The 19,811-nt window shown below is 43.6% G+C and overlaps 1 protein-coding gene across 2 annotated transcripts in view; it reads left to right on the top strand.

Annotated features, from left to right (window-relative positions):
• Nucleotides 1-17,073: 17,073 nt before the first annotated feature.
• Nucleotides 17,074-19,811, top strand: part of dmpk (DM1 protein kinase) — an 80,924-nt gene continuing 78,186 nt past the window's right edge. For both annotated transcript variants that reach the window (XM_026181946.1, XM_026181945.1), the window contains exon 1: nucleotides 17,074-17,826. In XM_026181946.1, the coding sequence (XP_026037731.1) occupies nucleotides 17,661-17,826 (166 nt within the window). In that variant the 5' untranslated portion in view covers nucleotides 17,074-17,660. The remainder of the gene's footprint in view (nucleotides 17,827-19,811) is intronic.

Here is a 19,811-nt window from a genome sequence, read left to right as displayed (position 1 = left end):
GGAAAAACCTACACTAGTTCAGTTAAAAGTTAGTTACTGGGTGCTATCAGTCACTTTCCTGTCCTTCCTGCTAATCACAGGTTCAGTTTCCTCCTCTGGTTCTCTTCCCTTCATTGTCCAACAGTGTCATGTTTAGTGACGCACGCAGCACTTGGCATACACACTGGTGTGCAAACCTCCTTTCCAATCTGACCGTCTCAGTGTCACTTTTAATTACAAACAAAACCTTGATGTAACATGTGCAGCAACACGTGACTTGGCACGTGCTGATTAACAGGTGAGCTGTCCTGGCAGCACACATTCATCCAGTTAGGGAGATTATTTTACATCATAATTAATGCTACAAGCTTACCTCCATATAGCTTCAAATATGTATTAGTCAGCAGAGTTGTTGATGTCATAGTAATAAAATTCCCAGCTAAGGCTGTGGGAACTACTATTATGAGAACAGAATTTAGTTTAAAATCATAAGAACATGTTTCATGTAATTAAACACATGAAACATGTTGGAATTCATTTGAGATAATGTTTTACTAACACCTTAGTAAATATTAATAAATTATGTGAAGCTCAATCATATCACAGGTGTTTTCAGCACCAGTCCACCGAGGGGGTAGTGCTATTCTGTAACAGTGCTATTGTCTATTTAGTGACTTGCCACTGATTATTCTAATTGAATACTTGAATACTTGTATCTGTATGCTTTTAGCAGTCACCAAGGCCCAAACTATTGAAGGCTATGGCACAGTTATATATAGAGTTTTTCTACACCCAAGTACATTCTAAAATTTACACACATTCGTTGGGGTTGCACATCTCGCCCACAGATACTTTGGCATTACAGTGCCATATGGTGAATTCAATGGTTTGGATAGCCCAGTGCTTTTATCAGCAGTGTTGGTCAAGTTACTTGAAAAAAGTAATCAGTAACTAATTACTGATTACCTCCCCAAAAAAGTAATCCTGTTACTTTACTGATTACTTATTTTCAAAAGTAATTAATTACTTAGTTACTTAGTTACCTTTTAAAAACACGATTTACAACCTGAAGAGGTGATAAAGCGATAGATCTTTCAGCCCAATTCTACTTTTTCTGCATAATCCATCATACAAAATGTAATCAAATGGAAAAGTCCCTTTTTAAAAACTTGTTTCTCTGACTGGAAGAAATTTGTTTAACATTTAAACCTATTTTCTGCACATTCCAGCACATAAAATAATTTTTTTTTTGTGTTTACACTCAGTCTTTCAAATAGATGCAAGTAAAACACAGCAGAAAATAAATAAAGTCAAAGACTAGGGGTCCTTTTACTCTATTTTCACCTGTAAAGCAGGAGTAGGGTAGGCGGAGGTTTACCCTGGTGCAGGTGTGCCGCGGTCAGTGGAAGAATCCACGAGTTTCTCTGTGAGTTTCCCATTACGTCGTAGCTACTCGGTGCTTGTTGGAAGTTTAGGGTTTTTTTTCGCTGTAAAAAGAAGTTTTCTTCCCACGCACAGCGGACACTAATGTTTTTGTCACTTTTTATGGAATCAAACTCAAAGTAAGGTCAGTACTTCCACGCTTTAAACGCTGCACGCTCATACTCTCTCCGCACTCGATATATGATCCATTGTTGATCTGCACACAGCTGTTGTCACAAACGTCGCACTCGCTTACGTCACTGTCATGATACATTCTCGCAAAAAAAAATCACGGTTTTAGTAACACAGTAACACAGCGTTCCTACGGGAAAGTAACAGTAATCTAGTTACCGTTTTTGCAATAGTAATCCCTTACTTTACTCGTTACTTGAAAAAAGTAATCAGATTACAGTTACTGCCCATCTCTGCTTATCAGTAGTGAAAATAACCAAACCAAGAAAAACTTAATGAACGTGAACAGTTTAAAAGAGTTTGTAAATGTTTGGGATGAAATGAACAAAATGTAATTTCGAATGAATGCAAACCAAAGAAAATGAAAGGAAGACAAAGCACATGACAGAGAAAATGACAAACATTCTTATGTTAAGTCTATGCAGGTTCTCAGTCATCCAGGTCATGGTAGTCTGCAACTGGACTTTAAGTTTTTTTTAAGATATTTCATCTCAGATTGCCCCAAATAGCTGAAAATGTTAGGATGCCTGGGTCGTTGACCCAGGGTTTTGAGTTTATATATTATTTATCATTTCTATGCTTTGGTTTCTTTGTTAGAGTTATATCTTATGGTTTGTCTCTGTGTAATCCTTAGTTGCTGTCTCCCCTGTCTGCGACATCCCCGTGTCCAGTCAGTGTCTGTGTCTGTCCTGGTCCCACATCTCTGTTTCCTCTGTTGCAGTGCCTGCGTGTGAGTCTGTGTCTTTAGTTCAGTTTGTGTTATGTGTCCTGTTTTATTTTGAAAGTCAATGTCTGATGTTAATGTATCTGGTTTCGTTTCCCCTTGTCTCGTTAGGCCTGATTTGCACCAGCTGTGTTTCCCTCCTGTTACCCATTCCCTGATTGCTCCCTCTGTGTATTTAAGCCCTGTGTTTCTCTGTGTCCGTGTTGTGATTGTTTTGGTAGCTCTCGTGACTTTAATAGCAACGCCATAAACGACACTGGGACAGCTCTGTCTTATCGTGGCGACTCCCTTTATTGCCAAACTGCAACATACAATACACATGGCACAACCACCAGAGGGTGCTGCATGAACCCTTGAGTTAGTCCTTACCATAACATCCCCCTTTCTGAGTACATTATAACCATAATGTTTCCTGTGCTAATCCACATTTATGTCAACACTACATTCACTGCAACTTAACTTGTAGCTGAATATTTCAATGCTGTTACGTTAACTTTTATTCTGTAACGGACATTTATTGTTTCCACTTTATAACAATTATTTTATTTAACTGTGTGAACTTATCCAACTATGAAGGTGGGGTAGACTTCCCAATCCTTCCGCTGAGTGAGGGGATTATTCTGCCCCTGGCTGGTCACTCAGGTGCTCGAGAGTACCTACTACCTACTTCAAAGTCTTTAAGGTACCTCGGTGGGTTTCTGTCTCTGGTGGGATATCTTTTCTCAGTAATCCGGTCATTCGGTGGTGTAAGACACTGCTGTGCCTGGTTCGAAACCGGGCTGCTGCTGTCTTCTGGTATGACAGGGATCTGCTGTTCTGTCGGTTCCGTCTTGGTCTCTTTTAGTGTGATGAGATGGCTCCTGTTTCGACGTAGAAGTCCTCTCGGGGTCTCAACAAGGTAAGAACGCGGCGTCTCTGCTCTGCCTGATATAGTTCCATTTGTTTTCATGTCTGTTATCCAGACTTGATCTCCTGGGTGTAGTCCTGTGAGGTCTTGTGCTCTGTGTCTGTTGTTGAACCATTTCCACTGTTTTTCTCTCTCCTTCCCTTCTCTCTCTCTCAGTTTAGTGATGTTTGTCCAGCCTGGGTTGAGGCAGGATGGAAGTATGGGAACTGTGGTACGAAGTTTCCTCCCCATCAGAAGCTCTGCAGGGCTATGTCCATTGGCAAGTGGTGTGGCGCGATATGCCATGAGAGCAAGATATGGGTCTCCTTCTTTCTGTAGAAGGCTCTTTACTGTTCTCACTGCTCTTTCAGCCTCACCATTGCTCTGAGGGAATCTCGGGCTGGAAGTGGTGTGGGCAAAGCCCCACCCTGAAGCAAACTTTTGGAAATGTTCTGAGGAGAATTGTGGACCGTTATCCGACCTTAACTCTGTTGGAATGCCGTGGCGTGCGAATATGGACTTTAAGTGGTCAATCACTGCTGCTGATGTGGTAGAGGACAGCTTAGCTATTTCTATGTATCGTGAGAAATAGTCCACTGCAACCAAATACTGGCTGTTACTCCACTCAAAAAGATCAGCACCAACTAACTCCCACGGCCGTGTAGGAAACTCAGTTGGCATGAGTGTTTCTCTGGGTTGCTGTCTCACCTTTGCACACGTCTCACATTCTGCTACCAGCTGTTGTAGTTGAGAGCTCAGTCCTGGCCACCATACCGACTGCTTGGCTCGTTCCCTGGACTTTACAATGCCCTGGTGACCTGTGTGCAGTCGTGTCAAAACATCTTTTTGTAATATTTTTGGGATAACTATACGCATACCTTTTAGGAGAAGTTCATCTTCAACAGTCAGGTCCCCTGCATGCTGGTGGTATGGGAAACATGGACCTGGTATTTTGAGTTTGTCCGGCCAGCCATTCTTGCAGTAGAGTTTGATTTGTTTTAGTGTTTCGTCTTTGTCTTGCTGCTCTCTTATTTGTTGTAGTCTCTCCTCTGTTGCAGGAAGACCTGAAATCACCTGATGTGCATACAGGTTCATTTCGTCTCTTAATGTCTCGTCACAAACAGTTTTTTCTGGTGCTCTGGACAGCACGTCTGCAGTTGCGATGTGTTTGCCTGGGACATGTGAGATGGTGAAAGAGTACCGCATTAATCTCATTCTCAGTCTTTGTACTCGTGGTGGCAGTTCGTCTAAGTTCTTGGAGCCCAAAAGTGGTACTAAAGGCTTGTGATCTGTCTCAACATGGAACTCAATGCCTATAAGAAAATCAGAGAATCGCTCACATGCCCAGGTTATGGCTAACGCTTCCTTCTCTATTTGAGCGTACCTCTGTTCCGTGGGGGTTAATGCTCTTGAAGCGAAGGCCACTGGTTTGGTTGCGTCATCCTCTTGTTTCTGAAGTAGCACCGCTCCTAGTCCATAGGAGGATGCATCAGCTGATACTGTTGTTTGTGCTTTGGGGTTGTAGAGTGCCAAGTTCGGTGGTTTACTCAGTTCTGCCTTAATGTTGTCAAATGCTGTTTGTTGAGCCTCACTCCAACACCACATGTTTTTGGTACTGAGTAGTTCTCTCAACGGCTGTGTTTTCTCTGCTAAGTGGGGAAGGTACTTGCCTAGATGATTAACCATTCCTAGGAATCGTCTCACTCCACCCACATCCGTGGGCGCTTCCATGTTGCTGACTGCTTTCACTTTCTCCGGGTCTGCTTTGACTCCTGCAGCATCGATGATCTGTCCGAGGAACTTGATTGAGGTCTTTGCAAACTCACACTTCTCACTTTTCAATGTCACCCCAGCTTTTGTGAGCCGTTCCAGGACTGCGATCAGTCTCTTGTCGTGCTGGATTTGTGTGTCAGCATAAACCAGAATGTCATCCATCTGGCAGACGACTCCTTCCAGCCCCTCTAAAAGCTGAGACATTCGTTTTTGGAAGTGTTCGGGGGCCGAAGATATGCCAAAACAAAGTCTATTAAAACAGAACCTTCCGAATGGCGTGATGAAGGTTGTGAGAAGAGCTGACTGTTTGGACAAAGGTATTTGCCAAAACCCTGAGTTAGCGTCGAGTTTTGAGAACAACTTTGCGCCCTCTAGCTGTCCTAGGGTGTGCTCAACTGATGGCAACATGTGTCTTTCTCTTTTCACAGAATTATTTAGTTTGGTCAAGTCCACGCACACACGCACTTCATCTCTGTTTGGTTTAGGTACTGGAACCATTCCTGCACACCAGTCGGTAGGCTGCTCTACTCTGGAGATTACACCTAACTCTTCCATCCGAGCAAGCTCTCTTTTGACTTTGGGTAACAGGGGAAGCGGGACTCTTCTTGGAGTTGACAGGGCAAACGGTTTGGCGTCTGCTTTAAGCTCAATTTTTTATTCCCCCGCCATCCGGCCTAACCCACTGAATAGTGTTGGAAACTGCTGCTTCACTGTTTCTACTGAAGTGAGTGACACAGTTTCTATTCTAGCCACTAACCCGAGTGCTACGCTCGCTATGCGGCTTAGTAATCCTTGTGTCAGGTCTGCTACTACATACACAGGCTGTACTGTAGCTTTGCTTGGAGTGCTCAAGTTAGCAGTAAATTTCCCTCTAACTGTTAATGGAGACATTCCCACCCCATATAGTTTCAGATCTGTGGGTTGCAGCTGCGGTTTTTGTGCTAGAGTGTTGTACTCTTTTTCAGGCAAGACGGTTACGTCCGCTCCTGTATCAATTTTTAGCCAGCAGTCTGCATTGTTAACTTTTACTTTAGTCAACCACGCATCCTCTGTTCTATCTGAGGCTACTGTTCCCAGAAATGCTATTTCTCTTTCTTCTCTGTTACCACCCGCTGCACGTATTTCTCCCACTGCCCCAGACCTACATACTCTTGCGTAGTGACCTTTCTTTTTGCACTGATTGCAGAGTACCTCTCTGGCTGGGCACTGGTGTTTGCTGTGAAAGGGTGTCTTTCCACATCGGTTGCATTGGCTTTTCACATTCCTCTCCGTGGTTTGTGGTACAGTCTTTCGTGGTTTGAAGTGTTTCGTTTTTGCTTTAACGATGTCCACGTTGCAAAGATTCTCCTGCTTGAAGTTGTTTTTAAGAAGATCCTGTTGTTTCTTAACAAGTTCACTTTGGCGAATCCGTATCACTGCTTTTTCTAATGTGAGCTCCGCATCCATTTGTAGTTGCTCCGAGAGTCTCTTGTCTCTTATTCCGACAACGAGTCTGTCTCTTATCATTTCACTGTGCAGCGCCCCGTAGCCACAATGCTCAGCCAAGGCATATAGGGATGTAATAAACCCGTCTGCAGTCTCTCCTGCTTCTTGCTGCCTTTGGTTGAACTTTGCACGTTCAAAGATAACATTTCTTCTGACTACAAAGTGTGCCTCGAGTTTGTCTTTGAGAGTGTGGTACTCACTCGCCTCCTCTTCGGTCAGGTTCAATGAGGTGATCACGTCTTCAGCTTCATCGCCCATTGTATATATCAGAGTGTTAACCTGGTTTTCGTCCGATTGTAGCTCGAGTCCGGATGCTATCCTGAACCTGTCGAAGCGTCGGATCCATTTCGGCCACTCTTCCGGCTTTGAAAAATCAAACTTTGACGGCGGTGATACTTGAAAGGCTGCTGGTGCGGCCGCCATGTTGCTAGTCGCGAGATGCTAGTTAGCGCTTCTTGCTAATTTGTTAGCTTAGCTCTTACTGTGGCTGTTATTGCAACCTTGCAGGGCGAGTTCTCTCCGGTGAGGAAGTTTCCGTGTTCCGTTATGCTCTTCTTCTCTCCCGAGCACTTCTGACACCATGTTTTGGTAGCTCTCGTGACTTTAATAGCAACGCCATAAACAACACTGGGACAGCTCTGTCTTATCGTGGCGACTCCCTTTATTGCCAAACTGCAACATACAATACACACGGCACAACCACCAGAGGGTGCTGCATGAACCCTTGAGTTAGTCCTTACCATAACAGTGATCTACCCTCATTTATGCTGTGTGTTCCGTCTGCCTGCTCATGTAAGTTTATTTTGGATTTTTTTGTTACGTTTTGCCATCCAGCAATAAAAGCTGAGTTTTGAAATACACTTTTGCCTGCCGTGAGCCTGCACTTTGGGTCCTATTCCTGCCTGCACACAGCGACACCTGACAGAAAAAACAGGCTGACACACTGACCGTGGAGCAAATTTTAGAAATACAAAGATATACCAGCAACCCTAGTTGTTTGTTTTCTGGGGCCAGAGTAGGCGACACTGAAGGAAACCTGAAACTGATGGCTAAGGACAAATGTCGATTCTGTCAAATAACAATTCACATTAGTAGTACTCAGTTACATCAACTGGAGGTTGCTTAAAATCAATATTGAATTTATGAATGTAACATTGTTTTTCCAATGTTAGCCTTTTCTTTTCTTTCTTCTGCCTGTCCCGTTTGGCTCTTTTGCCATCAGAATTATTGTCTAAAGGCAAAGAAAGATGCCCAACGGATTTACTTTACCAAATTGACCATCCCAGCCTTGCCGTAATGGTCTATTTGATTCACCTTTTATTGTTTATTTTATTTATTTATTTTCACTTGCTAGATACGGGACAGACTTGAATGAGGAAAAGAAAAGGGAGAAAGGAAGAGGAGAGGGGGGGGGGAAACAGCGGAGAAGAGGGACGGGGATAAAGGGCAAAAAAAAAAAAAACAACTAAATAAGCAGACAAAAAATAAATATATCAATCACCTGGATCACCTGTTGAGAAAGGAAAAAATAAAACAAGCAGAAGAAAACGAGAGCAATACAATAAACAACATCACGATGATATATGGGAATGTAACAGTAAATACTAAATATTAAACATTATTGTGCAGCACGTAATATTGACAGCGCACAGTGTGCTTTGAGGTAGGAGCCAAAAAGGGTGTAGTTTGTGTGTGTGAGCACCCGTGTGTACACCTGTGAGCATGGACGCGCTTGTTTTTAAAAGGTTCCTTCATGTAATGATCTGCTAGAGGGTGTGGGGGGGCCACAGCCCCGTCCTCCTGAAGCAGGTATGGAGGAGATCAAGACTCCAGACTCCAGACCCTCAGAACACAAGAGACCAAGGAAGACCAGCAGAGGGGCAGCTGCGCCACTATCCCTGAAAGAGCTGAGGAGAGTCCCAGATGAGGGGTCACTCAGAAGCCAAGGGGGGTAGCAGTGACGCGCCCGTGAGCTCTGCCGGCAGCCAGCTGTGCCAGAGTGACCGAGCCCCAGGCCGAGAGGCCGAGGGCACCCCACCCCCGAAGTGGCCCGAGCGAGCCCCAGGCTCCAGGCCCCGACAAGCAGCCACCAAGGAGTGACCCGGTGTGTACCTGGGCGCCCATCCCCGGACACAAAGAACCACAACGCACTGATGTCTGAGGGCGTCTGCCACCGGCAGGGGAAGTGGTAGGGGGAGATAGGCCTCCATACCTTAGAGGGCCTGAGATGTCCCCAGAGAGGTGGCGTCTGATACCCGACCTGACATATAGACACAGACATACAGGCACACACAGATACAAACATCCATTCCCACCCTCATGCTCTCATATACAATTACTCAACCAACGTGGAGACAGACATAGAGAGACACTGTACACACAATCACACTCCCCAAGCGTACTCTACGAACCGGGTCTAGGTACCCTTGCCCCTGGAGGGGGAAACTGCACCCAGAACCAGGTAGTGTTACCCTTTTCCCTGCGGTGGGGAGAAGCAGACCGCCCCAACTCCGCAGCAGCAGGGAGGCCCCACACTCCAGACCCCAGTCGGACGGCCAACTCCCCCTCCTGACCCCCCGCTCCAGCAGGTCGTAGAGAACGGGGGTGTGAGAAGACTCCAAATCTCCCTCCGCCCTCTCATATGTAATGTTGATGCATGTGTTCCAGGAGGGCATGGAGCCACCTGCCAGAGAGCAGCTGGTTAGTGCATAGCCCCTCCTGATAGCCCTCAATGTCTACATGTATTTAAAATTGAGAGGTGGGCAACGACGCCAGGGGTGAGGTGTACACCCTGATGGTCTTTTGGAGTCTGTGTAGCGTGGCCACCCCCAAGATCCTATATGTATGTGTTATGAGAGTGTGAGTAATGTGAATGTCTAAGTTGTGGGATAAAATTGAGGCAGAGGCAGCCAGAAGGGGACAGGGGGGGGGATGCCTCCCCTGCACCCTGGTGACATACCTGCACCCCAAGGCCCTGCATGTGTGGGTGATTGTGGTGGAGCGGGAAGAGGGAGGCAGCTGGAGACGGGGAGGGAAGGAAGGGAGGGGCAAGTGACCCCTCCCGGGGCCAGCTCCCCCGCTGAACCCAGTAGGCACCCCCATACTCCGCAACCCGCCAGGGAAAGCGGCCCGGCCGGGGCCCAGAACAGCAGCGCCGCCCGGCCCCACAGAGCCCGGGACAGCCCACCTGACCCCACCACAGAGAAAACTGCACCCACCCTGTCATCCACTCATCTTCCAGACTACACAAGACAATAGACACCCAGGCTGAGATCTTCCTCCACCTCTCCTGTATCTCCCCCCTCCTACAGAGTCAGTTCCTGAAGAGAGGAGACCTCCTGCAAGATGTAACAACCTCCCCCACCAGTTGAAGAGCCCCCAAGGTGGCTCGATGCACTGGCGGAACGCTGCGCCAGGCCCGGGCCCCCATACACCCACCCGCCCACAACCCCGGCAACATAACAACCAGGACCCGAGGCCCGGCTAGGGCCCCAGCCCAGAGACGGTGTGCCTCCAGAACCTTACACCGGTCCGGGACCCACCCAGGGGCAGCCAGGCTACCAGGTCAGTAACCCACGTCCGTCAGCACGGACCCTCCCCTAGCCCCGCTGCATGCAGCCACGCGGAAACCGTCACCTAAGAGCCAACAGAGTCCTTAATAGGCCATGACTGCCACCCCGGGTTGAGCCCCCCCAAGGAAGATGCTCCTGGGGAACCCCCCTGATGCCCTAAGCCTGTCCCTACCCCCACACCAATTACAACAGCGAAGGTGGGACCAAACTATGACCCCCCATCCCCACTAGGTGATGGACCTAATCAAAGGAGCCCAGAGCAATTGATCTGATGTGGTGGCAGAGGCTGTATCAAGACTAATGTAATCTAATAGATAATTTCTATATTGGTTAGAATTAAGATTTTTTTTTTTCCCCAGTTCATGAGGACTGTTTTCTTGGCTATGCATAGGGCAGTGAAAACCATATGGGCCATATTCTTATCTGTAGTGACATTATCTAAGCTGCCCAACAAACACACTAAGGGGGAAGTTGGAATGTTACATTTCAGACACTTTGACAAGTCCTCACATGTCTCGCGCCAAAACTTCTGAACTGGTGGACAGAACCAAAGAGCCTGGATGTAATTGTCCGGTGTATTGGTTTGACAGTGTGAGCAGTTGTTGGTAGATGTATAAGCCCATCTTGAACATCCGATGACCTGTATAGTGCACTCTATGTAGTATTTTGTATTGAATTAATTGAAGACTGGGATTTCTAATTAGATGAAAGGTTTTTAAGCAAATCTGAGTCCAGAAGTTTTGGTCTAAGTTAACTGATAAATCCGCTTCCCATTTTGCAATAGGAAGTGATATTGATTCATCTGTTTTAGAAAGCATTCTGTATTTTTTGGAAAGTAATTTTGGGGTTTTAAGAGTAAGAAATTGAACCACACTTGGTGGTGTTTGTAGTTCAACTTGACCCGGTTTAAATTAGATTTTCACCCAGGTGTCATCCACATACCTGAACCAATGACTTGGTGGTGTTCCAGGGTAGGATAACAAAGCCCTCTTTTCCACTTCTTCCATGTACAAATTGGCCACAATGGGTGAAACTGGGAAACCCATGGCACACCCATGTTTCTGCCTGTGGAGCTGACCCTTGTATGTGAAGTAGCTGGAATTAAGACACAGTTCCAAAAGCAAACACATGCTTCCGTGATTGGGATGCAAGTGAAGAGAAATGTAACATCGTACGAGACCATGGTTTCACCTGCCTCCATAATGACATCTCTCAACTTCTCAAAAAAATCCAAGGTGTTCTGGATGTGGTGTTCAGAGCTGCCTCCCAGCGGATTGAAAGTCGAAGCCAGAAACTTAGAGATGTTATAGGTGACCGAGTTGATCATACAGACAATCGGTCTTCAAGGTGCATTCTGTTCATGTATCTTTGATAAACCATACAGACTTTGTGTAGTTTCCCCTGGGTATAGCCTGAGGTATGAGGTCCGGTCAATAGCCTTGTCTTGTTCTAAATGCTTCAGACAGTCTATCACCCTCTTCCTGTAGCCACTTCCTGGGTCTCGTTTAAGGGGCTCATAAGTATTTTCGTCACGGAGCAGTGACAAAATTTTCTCATGATAGTCTTTCTGGTTTAGCAATACTGTGCACCATCCCCACCTACCCACATCAATGGTAAAATTTGTTTGCCTCACCCATTCATTAAGCAGCTGGTGCTGTGCCTTCTGGAGGATTTTTGTTGCCCGGAAGCCTTTAACTGAAAGAGCTCATTTATAGAATTTTAGGAGTAATCCTGTTTTGTCGGCATCTGAAGCTATCTTACAATGCTGGGATTACAGCCATTCCCCAACTCTCTGTGAATGGTACTCATGGCCATTGATCAGTGATTGTTGATCAATGGTCATGAGAATTTGCATAATTATGATGAAGGAACTGACCTCCTAGCCCATTGTTCCTTCAGTGGGCTGGTTTCAGTCATTATGCAAATGTACTGTTTATAAGATTGGGGAAACCTGCAGAGACTGAAGAAGTCACTTGGATGGGTGATGAAACGTTTCTTCCAAAAAAAACACTATGTCCAGATGAACAGAATCAACCTTTGGAGATTTTCTTACCTGGATGATTGAGCATGCATCAAAATGTTGGGCTCGTTTTCTCAGGTCCCTTCCCCACTCAGACCAGGAGTGACATGTTTAGCCTGATTTCTCCTTAAAGTGCTGCCTGTTTGAGTTGCATCCAAAAAACGAGGTGAGCTTTTTGGACCAATGGGAAACCTCTTGTTAGGAGAGGCAGCATCCATCCCACTTTGGACGGAGCTGCTTTTATTTCTAGGAATCTGGCCAAATTTAATAAACCCTATAAAACATGACCGTCCCGAGTTGGGAGCGAGAAGCTGTCTCTCTCTGGAGCATCTCGTCTGCAAACCCCCAGTTCCCAGACCACAAAAAAACCAACCAAAAATCAGCAGAAAGAAAAAAATAAAAAGAATGAATAATATAATCCTCAGCTGAACCAAAGAATAAAATGGTGAAATGTGGACAATAATCTCTAATGTTAAGCCCCTTTTAGTAAACGATTTAATAAATGATCAGGATATTGATTTATGCTGCCTTACAGAAACCTGGCTACAGCAGGGTTAATATGTTATGAGTTAAGGAAAGGAAAGAATCAGCACTCCCCTCTTCCACTCCAGCTCAGGAATCAACCACAGTTTGATTGATTTTAAAATTCATATAGACCCTGAAAATGACAGCCTGAAAAGGGGCATTCATCCTGATATTAGACTCGGTCGGCATGTCTCTTCACATGAAATTTTGCATTTTACGTGTGTAAAAGCCATTACGTTGCCTAAAAATAAGATCAAGATCAATAAGACCTATAATACAATTTTGAATTTAAAGAATACTTCCAATAGTTTAATTTGATGATGTAATTTCGGCTGTAGCTTAGGAGGATTCGGCTGGTGAAGCTGAGGTTTTCCCTAAGGCATTTTTCTGGTGTTTTCCGACCAGCGCCTGGATTGTTCCCAAGATTGTTTGTGTGTCTGTGTTTCCTGGATGCTGTTGATGCCTGCTTGGTGCCCATGGTTGGCTTTGATGATGCTCTTCGGCCTCGTTGCCCATGGTCTCCCAGGCTAAACCTCCACTGTGAACCTTGCCGAAAACTGAGACCGTTGCGTCGGGTTTCTGGACTTGTTGACGCCTGTGCTCCAGCCTGTGCCTGGTGAACACCAGATCACTTTTAACCAAAACTTTTATTTTGTTTAAAATAAACTTCTCCATACTCCAATAGCAGTGTTGGGAAGGTTACCTTTACATGCCCCAAAATGTATTTTGTAACGTATTCCGTTACGTAACTCATTGAGAGTAAGGTATTCTGAATACTTTGGATTACTTAATATACTGTATTATCATGCTTTTTACAACTACATGTACTTTTGCTGTGTGATTTATTACTGTTACTGAAGGCTACTTGCCATACCGATACCAACTAGATTTTTAAATCTTAATATAAAATGAGTAACAGTAGGGTGGACATTAGGTACGGCTGCACTTTTTGCAGCGATCTTGTATAGAAAACTATTTGTATATAAAACAGGTCTGCAGCTCCGAACCGTAGTAAAGGGCTAATACGTCGGGTTCCGTGTTGGCCTCGTAGCCGAAAACTAGCTTTACTTTGTTGTCTGGGTCAACTTTGCTAGCAAGAGACAGAGAGAGGCGTTGAAAGGCTGCTCCAACGGAACTTATTGTTTCGGAGGAAAACACGAACACAGTGTACAGTCGAGTCTTAATAGCTTACTTACAACTGGGCCCATGAGGCTACATTCTTTAGGTCTATGCCTGTAACACTCTGCCTATTGCCTCCATATTAGATATTAGATAATTTTTTGAACAATAATTAAAAAAAATATTTCGTCACATCATTATGCGGGCTGCAAGTAGGGGTGACATGGGCCGCGAGATTGAGACACAGGTATTACAGCCTCTTAATGCGTGTTTTGTTTGGGTTTCCACCAGCATGGAATTACCAAAAATAGAAAGAGCATAGCTAACATATGAAACAGGAAAAGACCGCTGTGTAATTCCTTCATTTCAACAAAGGTCGTGTCCAAATTCATGGGCTGCATCCTCCTGAGGACGCATTTGTAGACCAATTACGTCACAGCGACACGACGAAGGCCGTCCAAATTTGTAGACTCCTCCGAATGCAGCCGACAAATGTGTCCTCCTTTTCCCCGAATTTGAAGGATGGGTCGGGTGTGTCCTTCGTGGCCCACCATATCCCAGAATTCATAGCGCGGCCCAACCAAACTCCACTTTCCGGCAATGGTGGCTCTACTAAGTTTTAAAGGTTGTGTCCAAATTCATGGGCTGCATCCTCCTGAGGACCCGGCCTTCGCGGTCTACGTGGGCCGGGTCCTCAGAAGGTCGGGTAGGCCCAAAGTAAAAGGCTGGGGAAATTGGACAGTCTAGCCTTCTGATTAGCGTCACCGCTGTCTCGGTGGAGTTTAATAAACTCGGCCGTCTGCTCCTTGCTATCTAAAATATAACAGGACACTGGCGTAAATTCTCGACTGTCTCATACTTCTGTTTAATCAGTTTTCTGTTTGACGTTTATTCAGCTGTGTAAAAACCAAGGAGGAACCCACCCAGGGGATTAATAAAGTTTTATTTTATCTAATCTAATAACTTTAATCTCACCCAAACGGATTTACTCACGAACAAATAAAACACTGAAAAAAGCCTGACAATAACATTTTTAGGTTGTCTAAGTGACTTATATATTACGTTTAACCTGAGTAGTGAAAGTCCGCGGTGATCTAAAAATGATGTGCCGGGAGTTGTGCCGTTCTCGGCGGCTTCAGTGACCCTCGAGCTCCCGGCTAGCTATCGAGCTGGTGGGTAGTGTAAGAAATAAATATATATTTAGTGCTTATTGTTACTTGTTTTAATATAGTTTGCTTCCAGTTTAAGAGAGGGCCAACTTTGAGTATAAACCAGGTCGGAGGCTGACAGGAGACTGCACGCTTTGTGCAGAGAACAGGAAGCGTGGCATACAGAAAGTGAAACTAAGCAGAGTGCACTCCAGATCAAAACTGTGTGTGACATATAGCAGAACTATATATACGCCTTTTGGCTTGCAATGTTTTTAGAACTGTGGGTGCGTGTTCGTGTCTACAGTTCTCCGTTTCCGGAAATGTACAATAAAGATGATTTTTTTGAGCTTGACCACTGAGTCCAGTCTTTCTCTGTCGGCAAAGGAATTCAGGAAAAAGAACCGGAATTTAATAGTAGCAGACGTCTCCGAAAAGTCAAAGCACTTTCGCAAATATGCAATACCTTGGTAAATCAAGCAGATATTTGATGTTTACACAGCTACTTTCTCGCCTGAAAATATGTTAAAAGTTTATTTTGTGACCCATAAAGATTAGAAGGGGAATTTTAAAACTTAGTAGCGGCCGCCATTATTGGAAACTGGAGTTTGGCTATGAATTCTGGGATGTGATAGGCCACGAAGGACACACCCGACCCATCCTTCAAATTCGGGGGAAAGGAGGACAAATTTGTCGGCTGCATTCGGAGGAGTCTACGAATTTTTACAGCCTTCGGCGTGTCGCTGTGACGTAATCGGTCTGCAAATGCGGCCTCAGGAGGATGCAGCCCATGAATTTGGACACGACCAAAATTACTCTTATTAATCTTTCTGGGTCACAAAATAAACTTTAATCATATTTTCAGGTTAGAATGTGGGTGTGTAAACCTATGGTCATTTGACCTATGGTCAAATGAAACAAAAATTGAATTTTTTTGTCACAATTATGTTTCCTTCATTTGGCGAAAAAAGAGAAGCCTTTAACCCAAAGAACACCATCCCCACTGTCAAACATGGTGGTGGGAACCTAATGCTCTGGGGGTGTTTTCCAGCCAATGGACCAGGGAACCTATTCACAGTAAATGGGACCATTAAAAGAGCAATGCATGAAGATTCTCAACGACAACATCAGGCAGTCTGCAGAGGAACTTGGCCTTGGGCACCAGTGGATATTTCAGCACGACAATGACCCAAAACGCATAGCTGAGGTAGTGAAGAAATGGTTAGGAGACAAAAACATTAACATTTTGCAGTGGCTCAACCAGAGTCCTGACTTGAATCCAACTGAGAATCTGTGGAGGGAGCTAAACATCTGGGTGACCGCAAGAAGACCCTCCAACTTGAAAGATTTGGAGCTCATTGCTAAAGACGAATGGGCAAAAATTCCTGTGGAGACATGCAAAAAGCTGGTCTGTTATTATAGGGAGTGTTTGATTGCTGCAATAACCAATAAAGGCTTATCTATAGGTTACTGTGAAAGGTATGAATAATTCTGGACATAAAACGTTTTGCTCAAATGTCAAAAGCTGAGAATTTTTTTTCCCACAATGATGCCTCTTGTACATTGTACATATGCCTGTGTCATTTCTGGTAAAAAGAAAAACACTTGCTGGTTGAATAAAAACAACTTTAAGTCAAAATATGCCAGGGGTGTGAATAATTATAGGTTTGACTGTCTCTCTCTCTCTCTCTCACTCATATATACACATATATAATGTATGTGATGTTGAGTGTAAGGTGAGTGTATTTATAAATAAGGAGGAGAAAAGGGAGAAAAGGAAAAGAGAGAGAGGAAAAGAGGCAGGTTGTTTGGAATGTCAAAGAAGGAAAAGTTGGGGACAAGAAAAAAAATCTTGTTAAAGAGAGTACAGACAGACCACTACAGCTCAGGCAGCCAAGGGCAAAAGAGGGATACAAACAGTAGTAACAGATGAACAAACAATTTTAACCCTAACAATACAATTTTTCAACTCCATTGAACTGGATGAGAGGAAACGGCTTCTACTGCATTCCTGAGAGAATGAGTGACAAAAATATGACATGATGAGAACTGAGAAGGATAACAGAGAGACGAGAAGGGTGGGACAGAAGAAAAAATGAAGAGAACTAAAAAAAGATTTTGGACAGTTGACAAAATAAGAGATTTACATTTTCAAAACAAAAGCAAAATCTAGAACTGATTCAGGTCAGCAGTTCCTTTTTGCTCTATCACAAGAGGAAGGACAGGGAATAAAAGCAAACAAGGGCTGGTAATACAAAGAGCTACTAATGCACAAAATGAAAAGAGGAATTGTTTCTGAACAGTTCAGTGCTTTGCTATTACCTTAAACTGTTGCAGTAGGAACTTTGGATTACTTTGAAAAGGGGCAGCTGAAAGACAGCGAGAGGGAGATCCAGACCAAAAAAGGTGTTGAGTCAGAGTTGGAGAAACTGCAGGCTTAACAGACGCACGGCTATGGGAAGAGAAGAAAAAGGAGAGACCCCGACAGACATCCAGGCATCTGAAAGACATACAAGCGAGGGAGAGTGTAAGTGACAGTAAACTGAGGGAGGGATAGAGAATATGATAAAAAAGAGGATGTCTGTATGAAAACCTTTGCTCATGTTCTGTGATCAAGCAGAACAGCTAGAAAGGAAAGGCAATTGAGGAGGGGTTTGCAGTAGAATTAGGTCGTGATCTGGAGAAAGCCGTTACTATAGACATAATTTTAAAGAGTCAAACCGGAGAAACTGCAAACTGAAGATTTAAAGTCATGGACACCAGGGCTTCACTACAGCACTAAAACAAACAACCAAGCCCTCACCCCCTGGGAAAAATGTCAGCGGGGCCTGACCTAGGTGCATCTGATCTGGCAGAGGGCCACCGGACCACAGGACCTGTTGGACTCCAAACACTGTTGGATCTACTGGTTGGCGTCTATCAGGAATTCTACTCTTCACCCTTTGCAAGGGAGAAGTATGTCTCTGGTTTTCTCCAGTGGGGTGAGTTCTTGCCTCTTGTTTTAGGTGTGTGTGATTAGGTATTTTATTTTGTATATAAAAGTATGTAATTAGCCAACTCCTCACAATTGCTCCTTTATAATATCTCTAAATATTACTCTGCTGGACATTATATGCTTCTTGGCAACCATTTTGTTTTGCTCTCAGTCTCTCATTCACTTGTACTCGTGCTGTTTAAGAGCTACATTTCAGAACAGAAAACCAGAACTTTACTTATTATTCATTAATGGATGGACATACAAGTATGACTCACTGGTGTAAATATGTGTAACTTAGAATCCACATTCTTCCCATCTTAAACAGTTAAGCTTCATTCGAATATAATTCACTGGTCATATAATCTGTAGTTTAGACGTAGCAGCAGGCTGTGGAATTGAAGTATAATGAAACTGCCAATGATTTTACTAGATATAGGATATAAGTATTTACAGAACAGGGATCATGCATGGAGAACCTTCAAACATAGTAGCAAAGTGGGCATAATCTATGGAATTTTTCATTATCTGTGTAAATACGTTTGATGGAATCATACTCATATACATTATGATTCCCTTATGAATTCACTGTCACCCCAAGGATGGTTGAACAGGCAATAGGTTGCCAAGAATACAGTGATTTAATACCAGATATAATGATATAATCCCACAGAGAGAATCACAGCTTACATATAAAGCTGCTTTTTGTGTTCGTCTTTTGATTTTGCATCCCCTCTTTCTTCCTCATTATTGACAGAATTGATCCATACGTGTGACTGGCTATAAGTATACCAACTGTATTTTCCAGTAGGGTGGAGAAGCTATCATCTTTTCAGTGACGTGACATTCCAAATTTAACACAACATGTGTTCAAGAATGAGGATCTGGTTTCAGGAAACCACCTGATCAACAATCAAGCAGATTTCTGTTTTTAGCTGGACTAAAGAGTGTGAACGTCACAAGAAATAATCTTGCTTCACACAGGTGGAAGACTCATGGGCATCACAGCTAAGGGGAAAATATTCAATTATTCTATGCTGAGATGGTAGAGCATCACAAATATCTCTTTCAATAAAACAATTTTAATAGACAACTAAAATGGTTAAGTACAATAATAGTTACTGTAGGCAGGAAGAAGTGTAAAAAAGCACTAAAATATTACAGTAAAAATAACTTCTACAATTAAATCATTAACTAACAAAAATATGCAAGTATATTTAGAAATTACTTAAAGTATTCAGAGTTACACCACTGACTGCAAGAAAATAGTCCCTTTGAATTTCACGTAATTAAATGATTAGACAAGAATTAATACAGAATCAGTGTTTTAATTCGCTAAGCACTTCAGCTCTAATTCTACATATACAAATTATAATTTGTAGCTTATTTTGGATTTTTTGTTGCACTTTTCTGATTCTACATAACTAAACTGTAAATCAGGCATTCTCACAGCACAGTTAATGATCTTTTTTTCTTATTATGGATAAATGACTCATTTATTGCTCTCCCTTCTACTTAGTCTGCTGTACATTAGAGGTGCAAAAGTGCAATAGGAGATGTCTGTGGAAGAGCAGCACAAAATGCAATTTAACTTGGCTCCTAGACCTCAGTCACACAGGCCTAGAGACCGGTCAGTATTTTTTTATATATATATATATATATATATATATATATATATATATATATATACACATACATACACACACACACACACACACACATTAACAAACCACATCAAACCAAGTTCTACAAAAGGAACGTGTGTTTTCATAGTCCTCTTGTGCCATCTCTTTTTCTGTCTGGTTTGCTTATGGTGTCTTACCTCCCTACATGGCTACCTAAACAGAAGATGTCATTGATGGGTACCAAGCCAGTGTCAATATTTACAGGAACGAGCCATGACTCCATTACTGCATTTTCTTTTCTTTTCTCTTTGTTGTATACTCTTAAAATGCTATCTTAACAGCACTGGTCAACAGAAGTTTTGGTAGC

This window comes from Astatotilapia calliptera, chromosome 10, assembly GCF_900246225.1.
Source record: "Astatotilapia calliptera chromosome 10, fAstCal1.2, whole genome shotgun sequence".
NCBI lineage: Eukaryota > Metazoa > Chordata > Actinopteri > Cichliformes > Cichlidae > Astatotilapia > Astatotilapia calliptera.
Note: the sequence above shows the minus strand (reverse complement) of the source record. Positions and strands in the feature narration are given on the sequence as shown.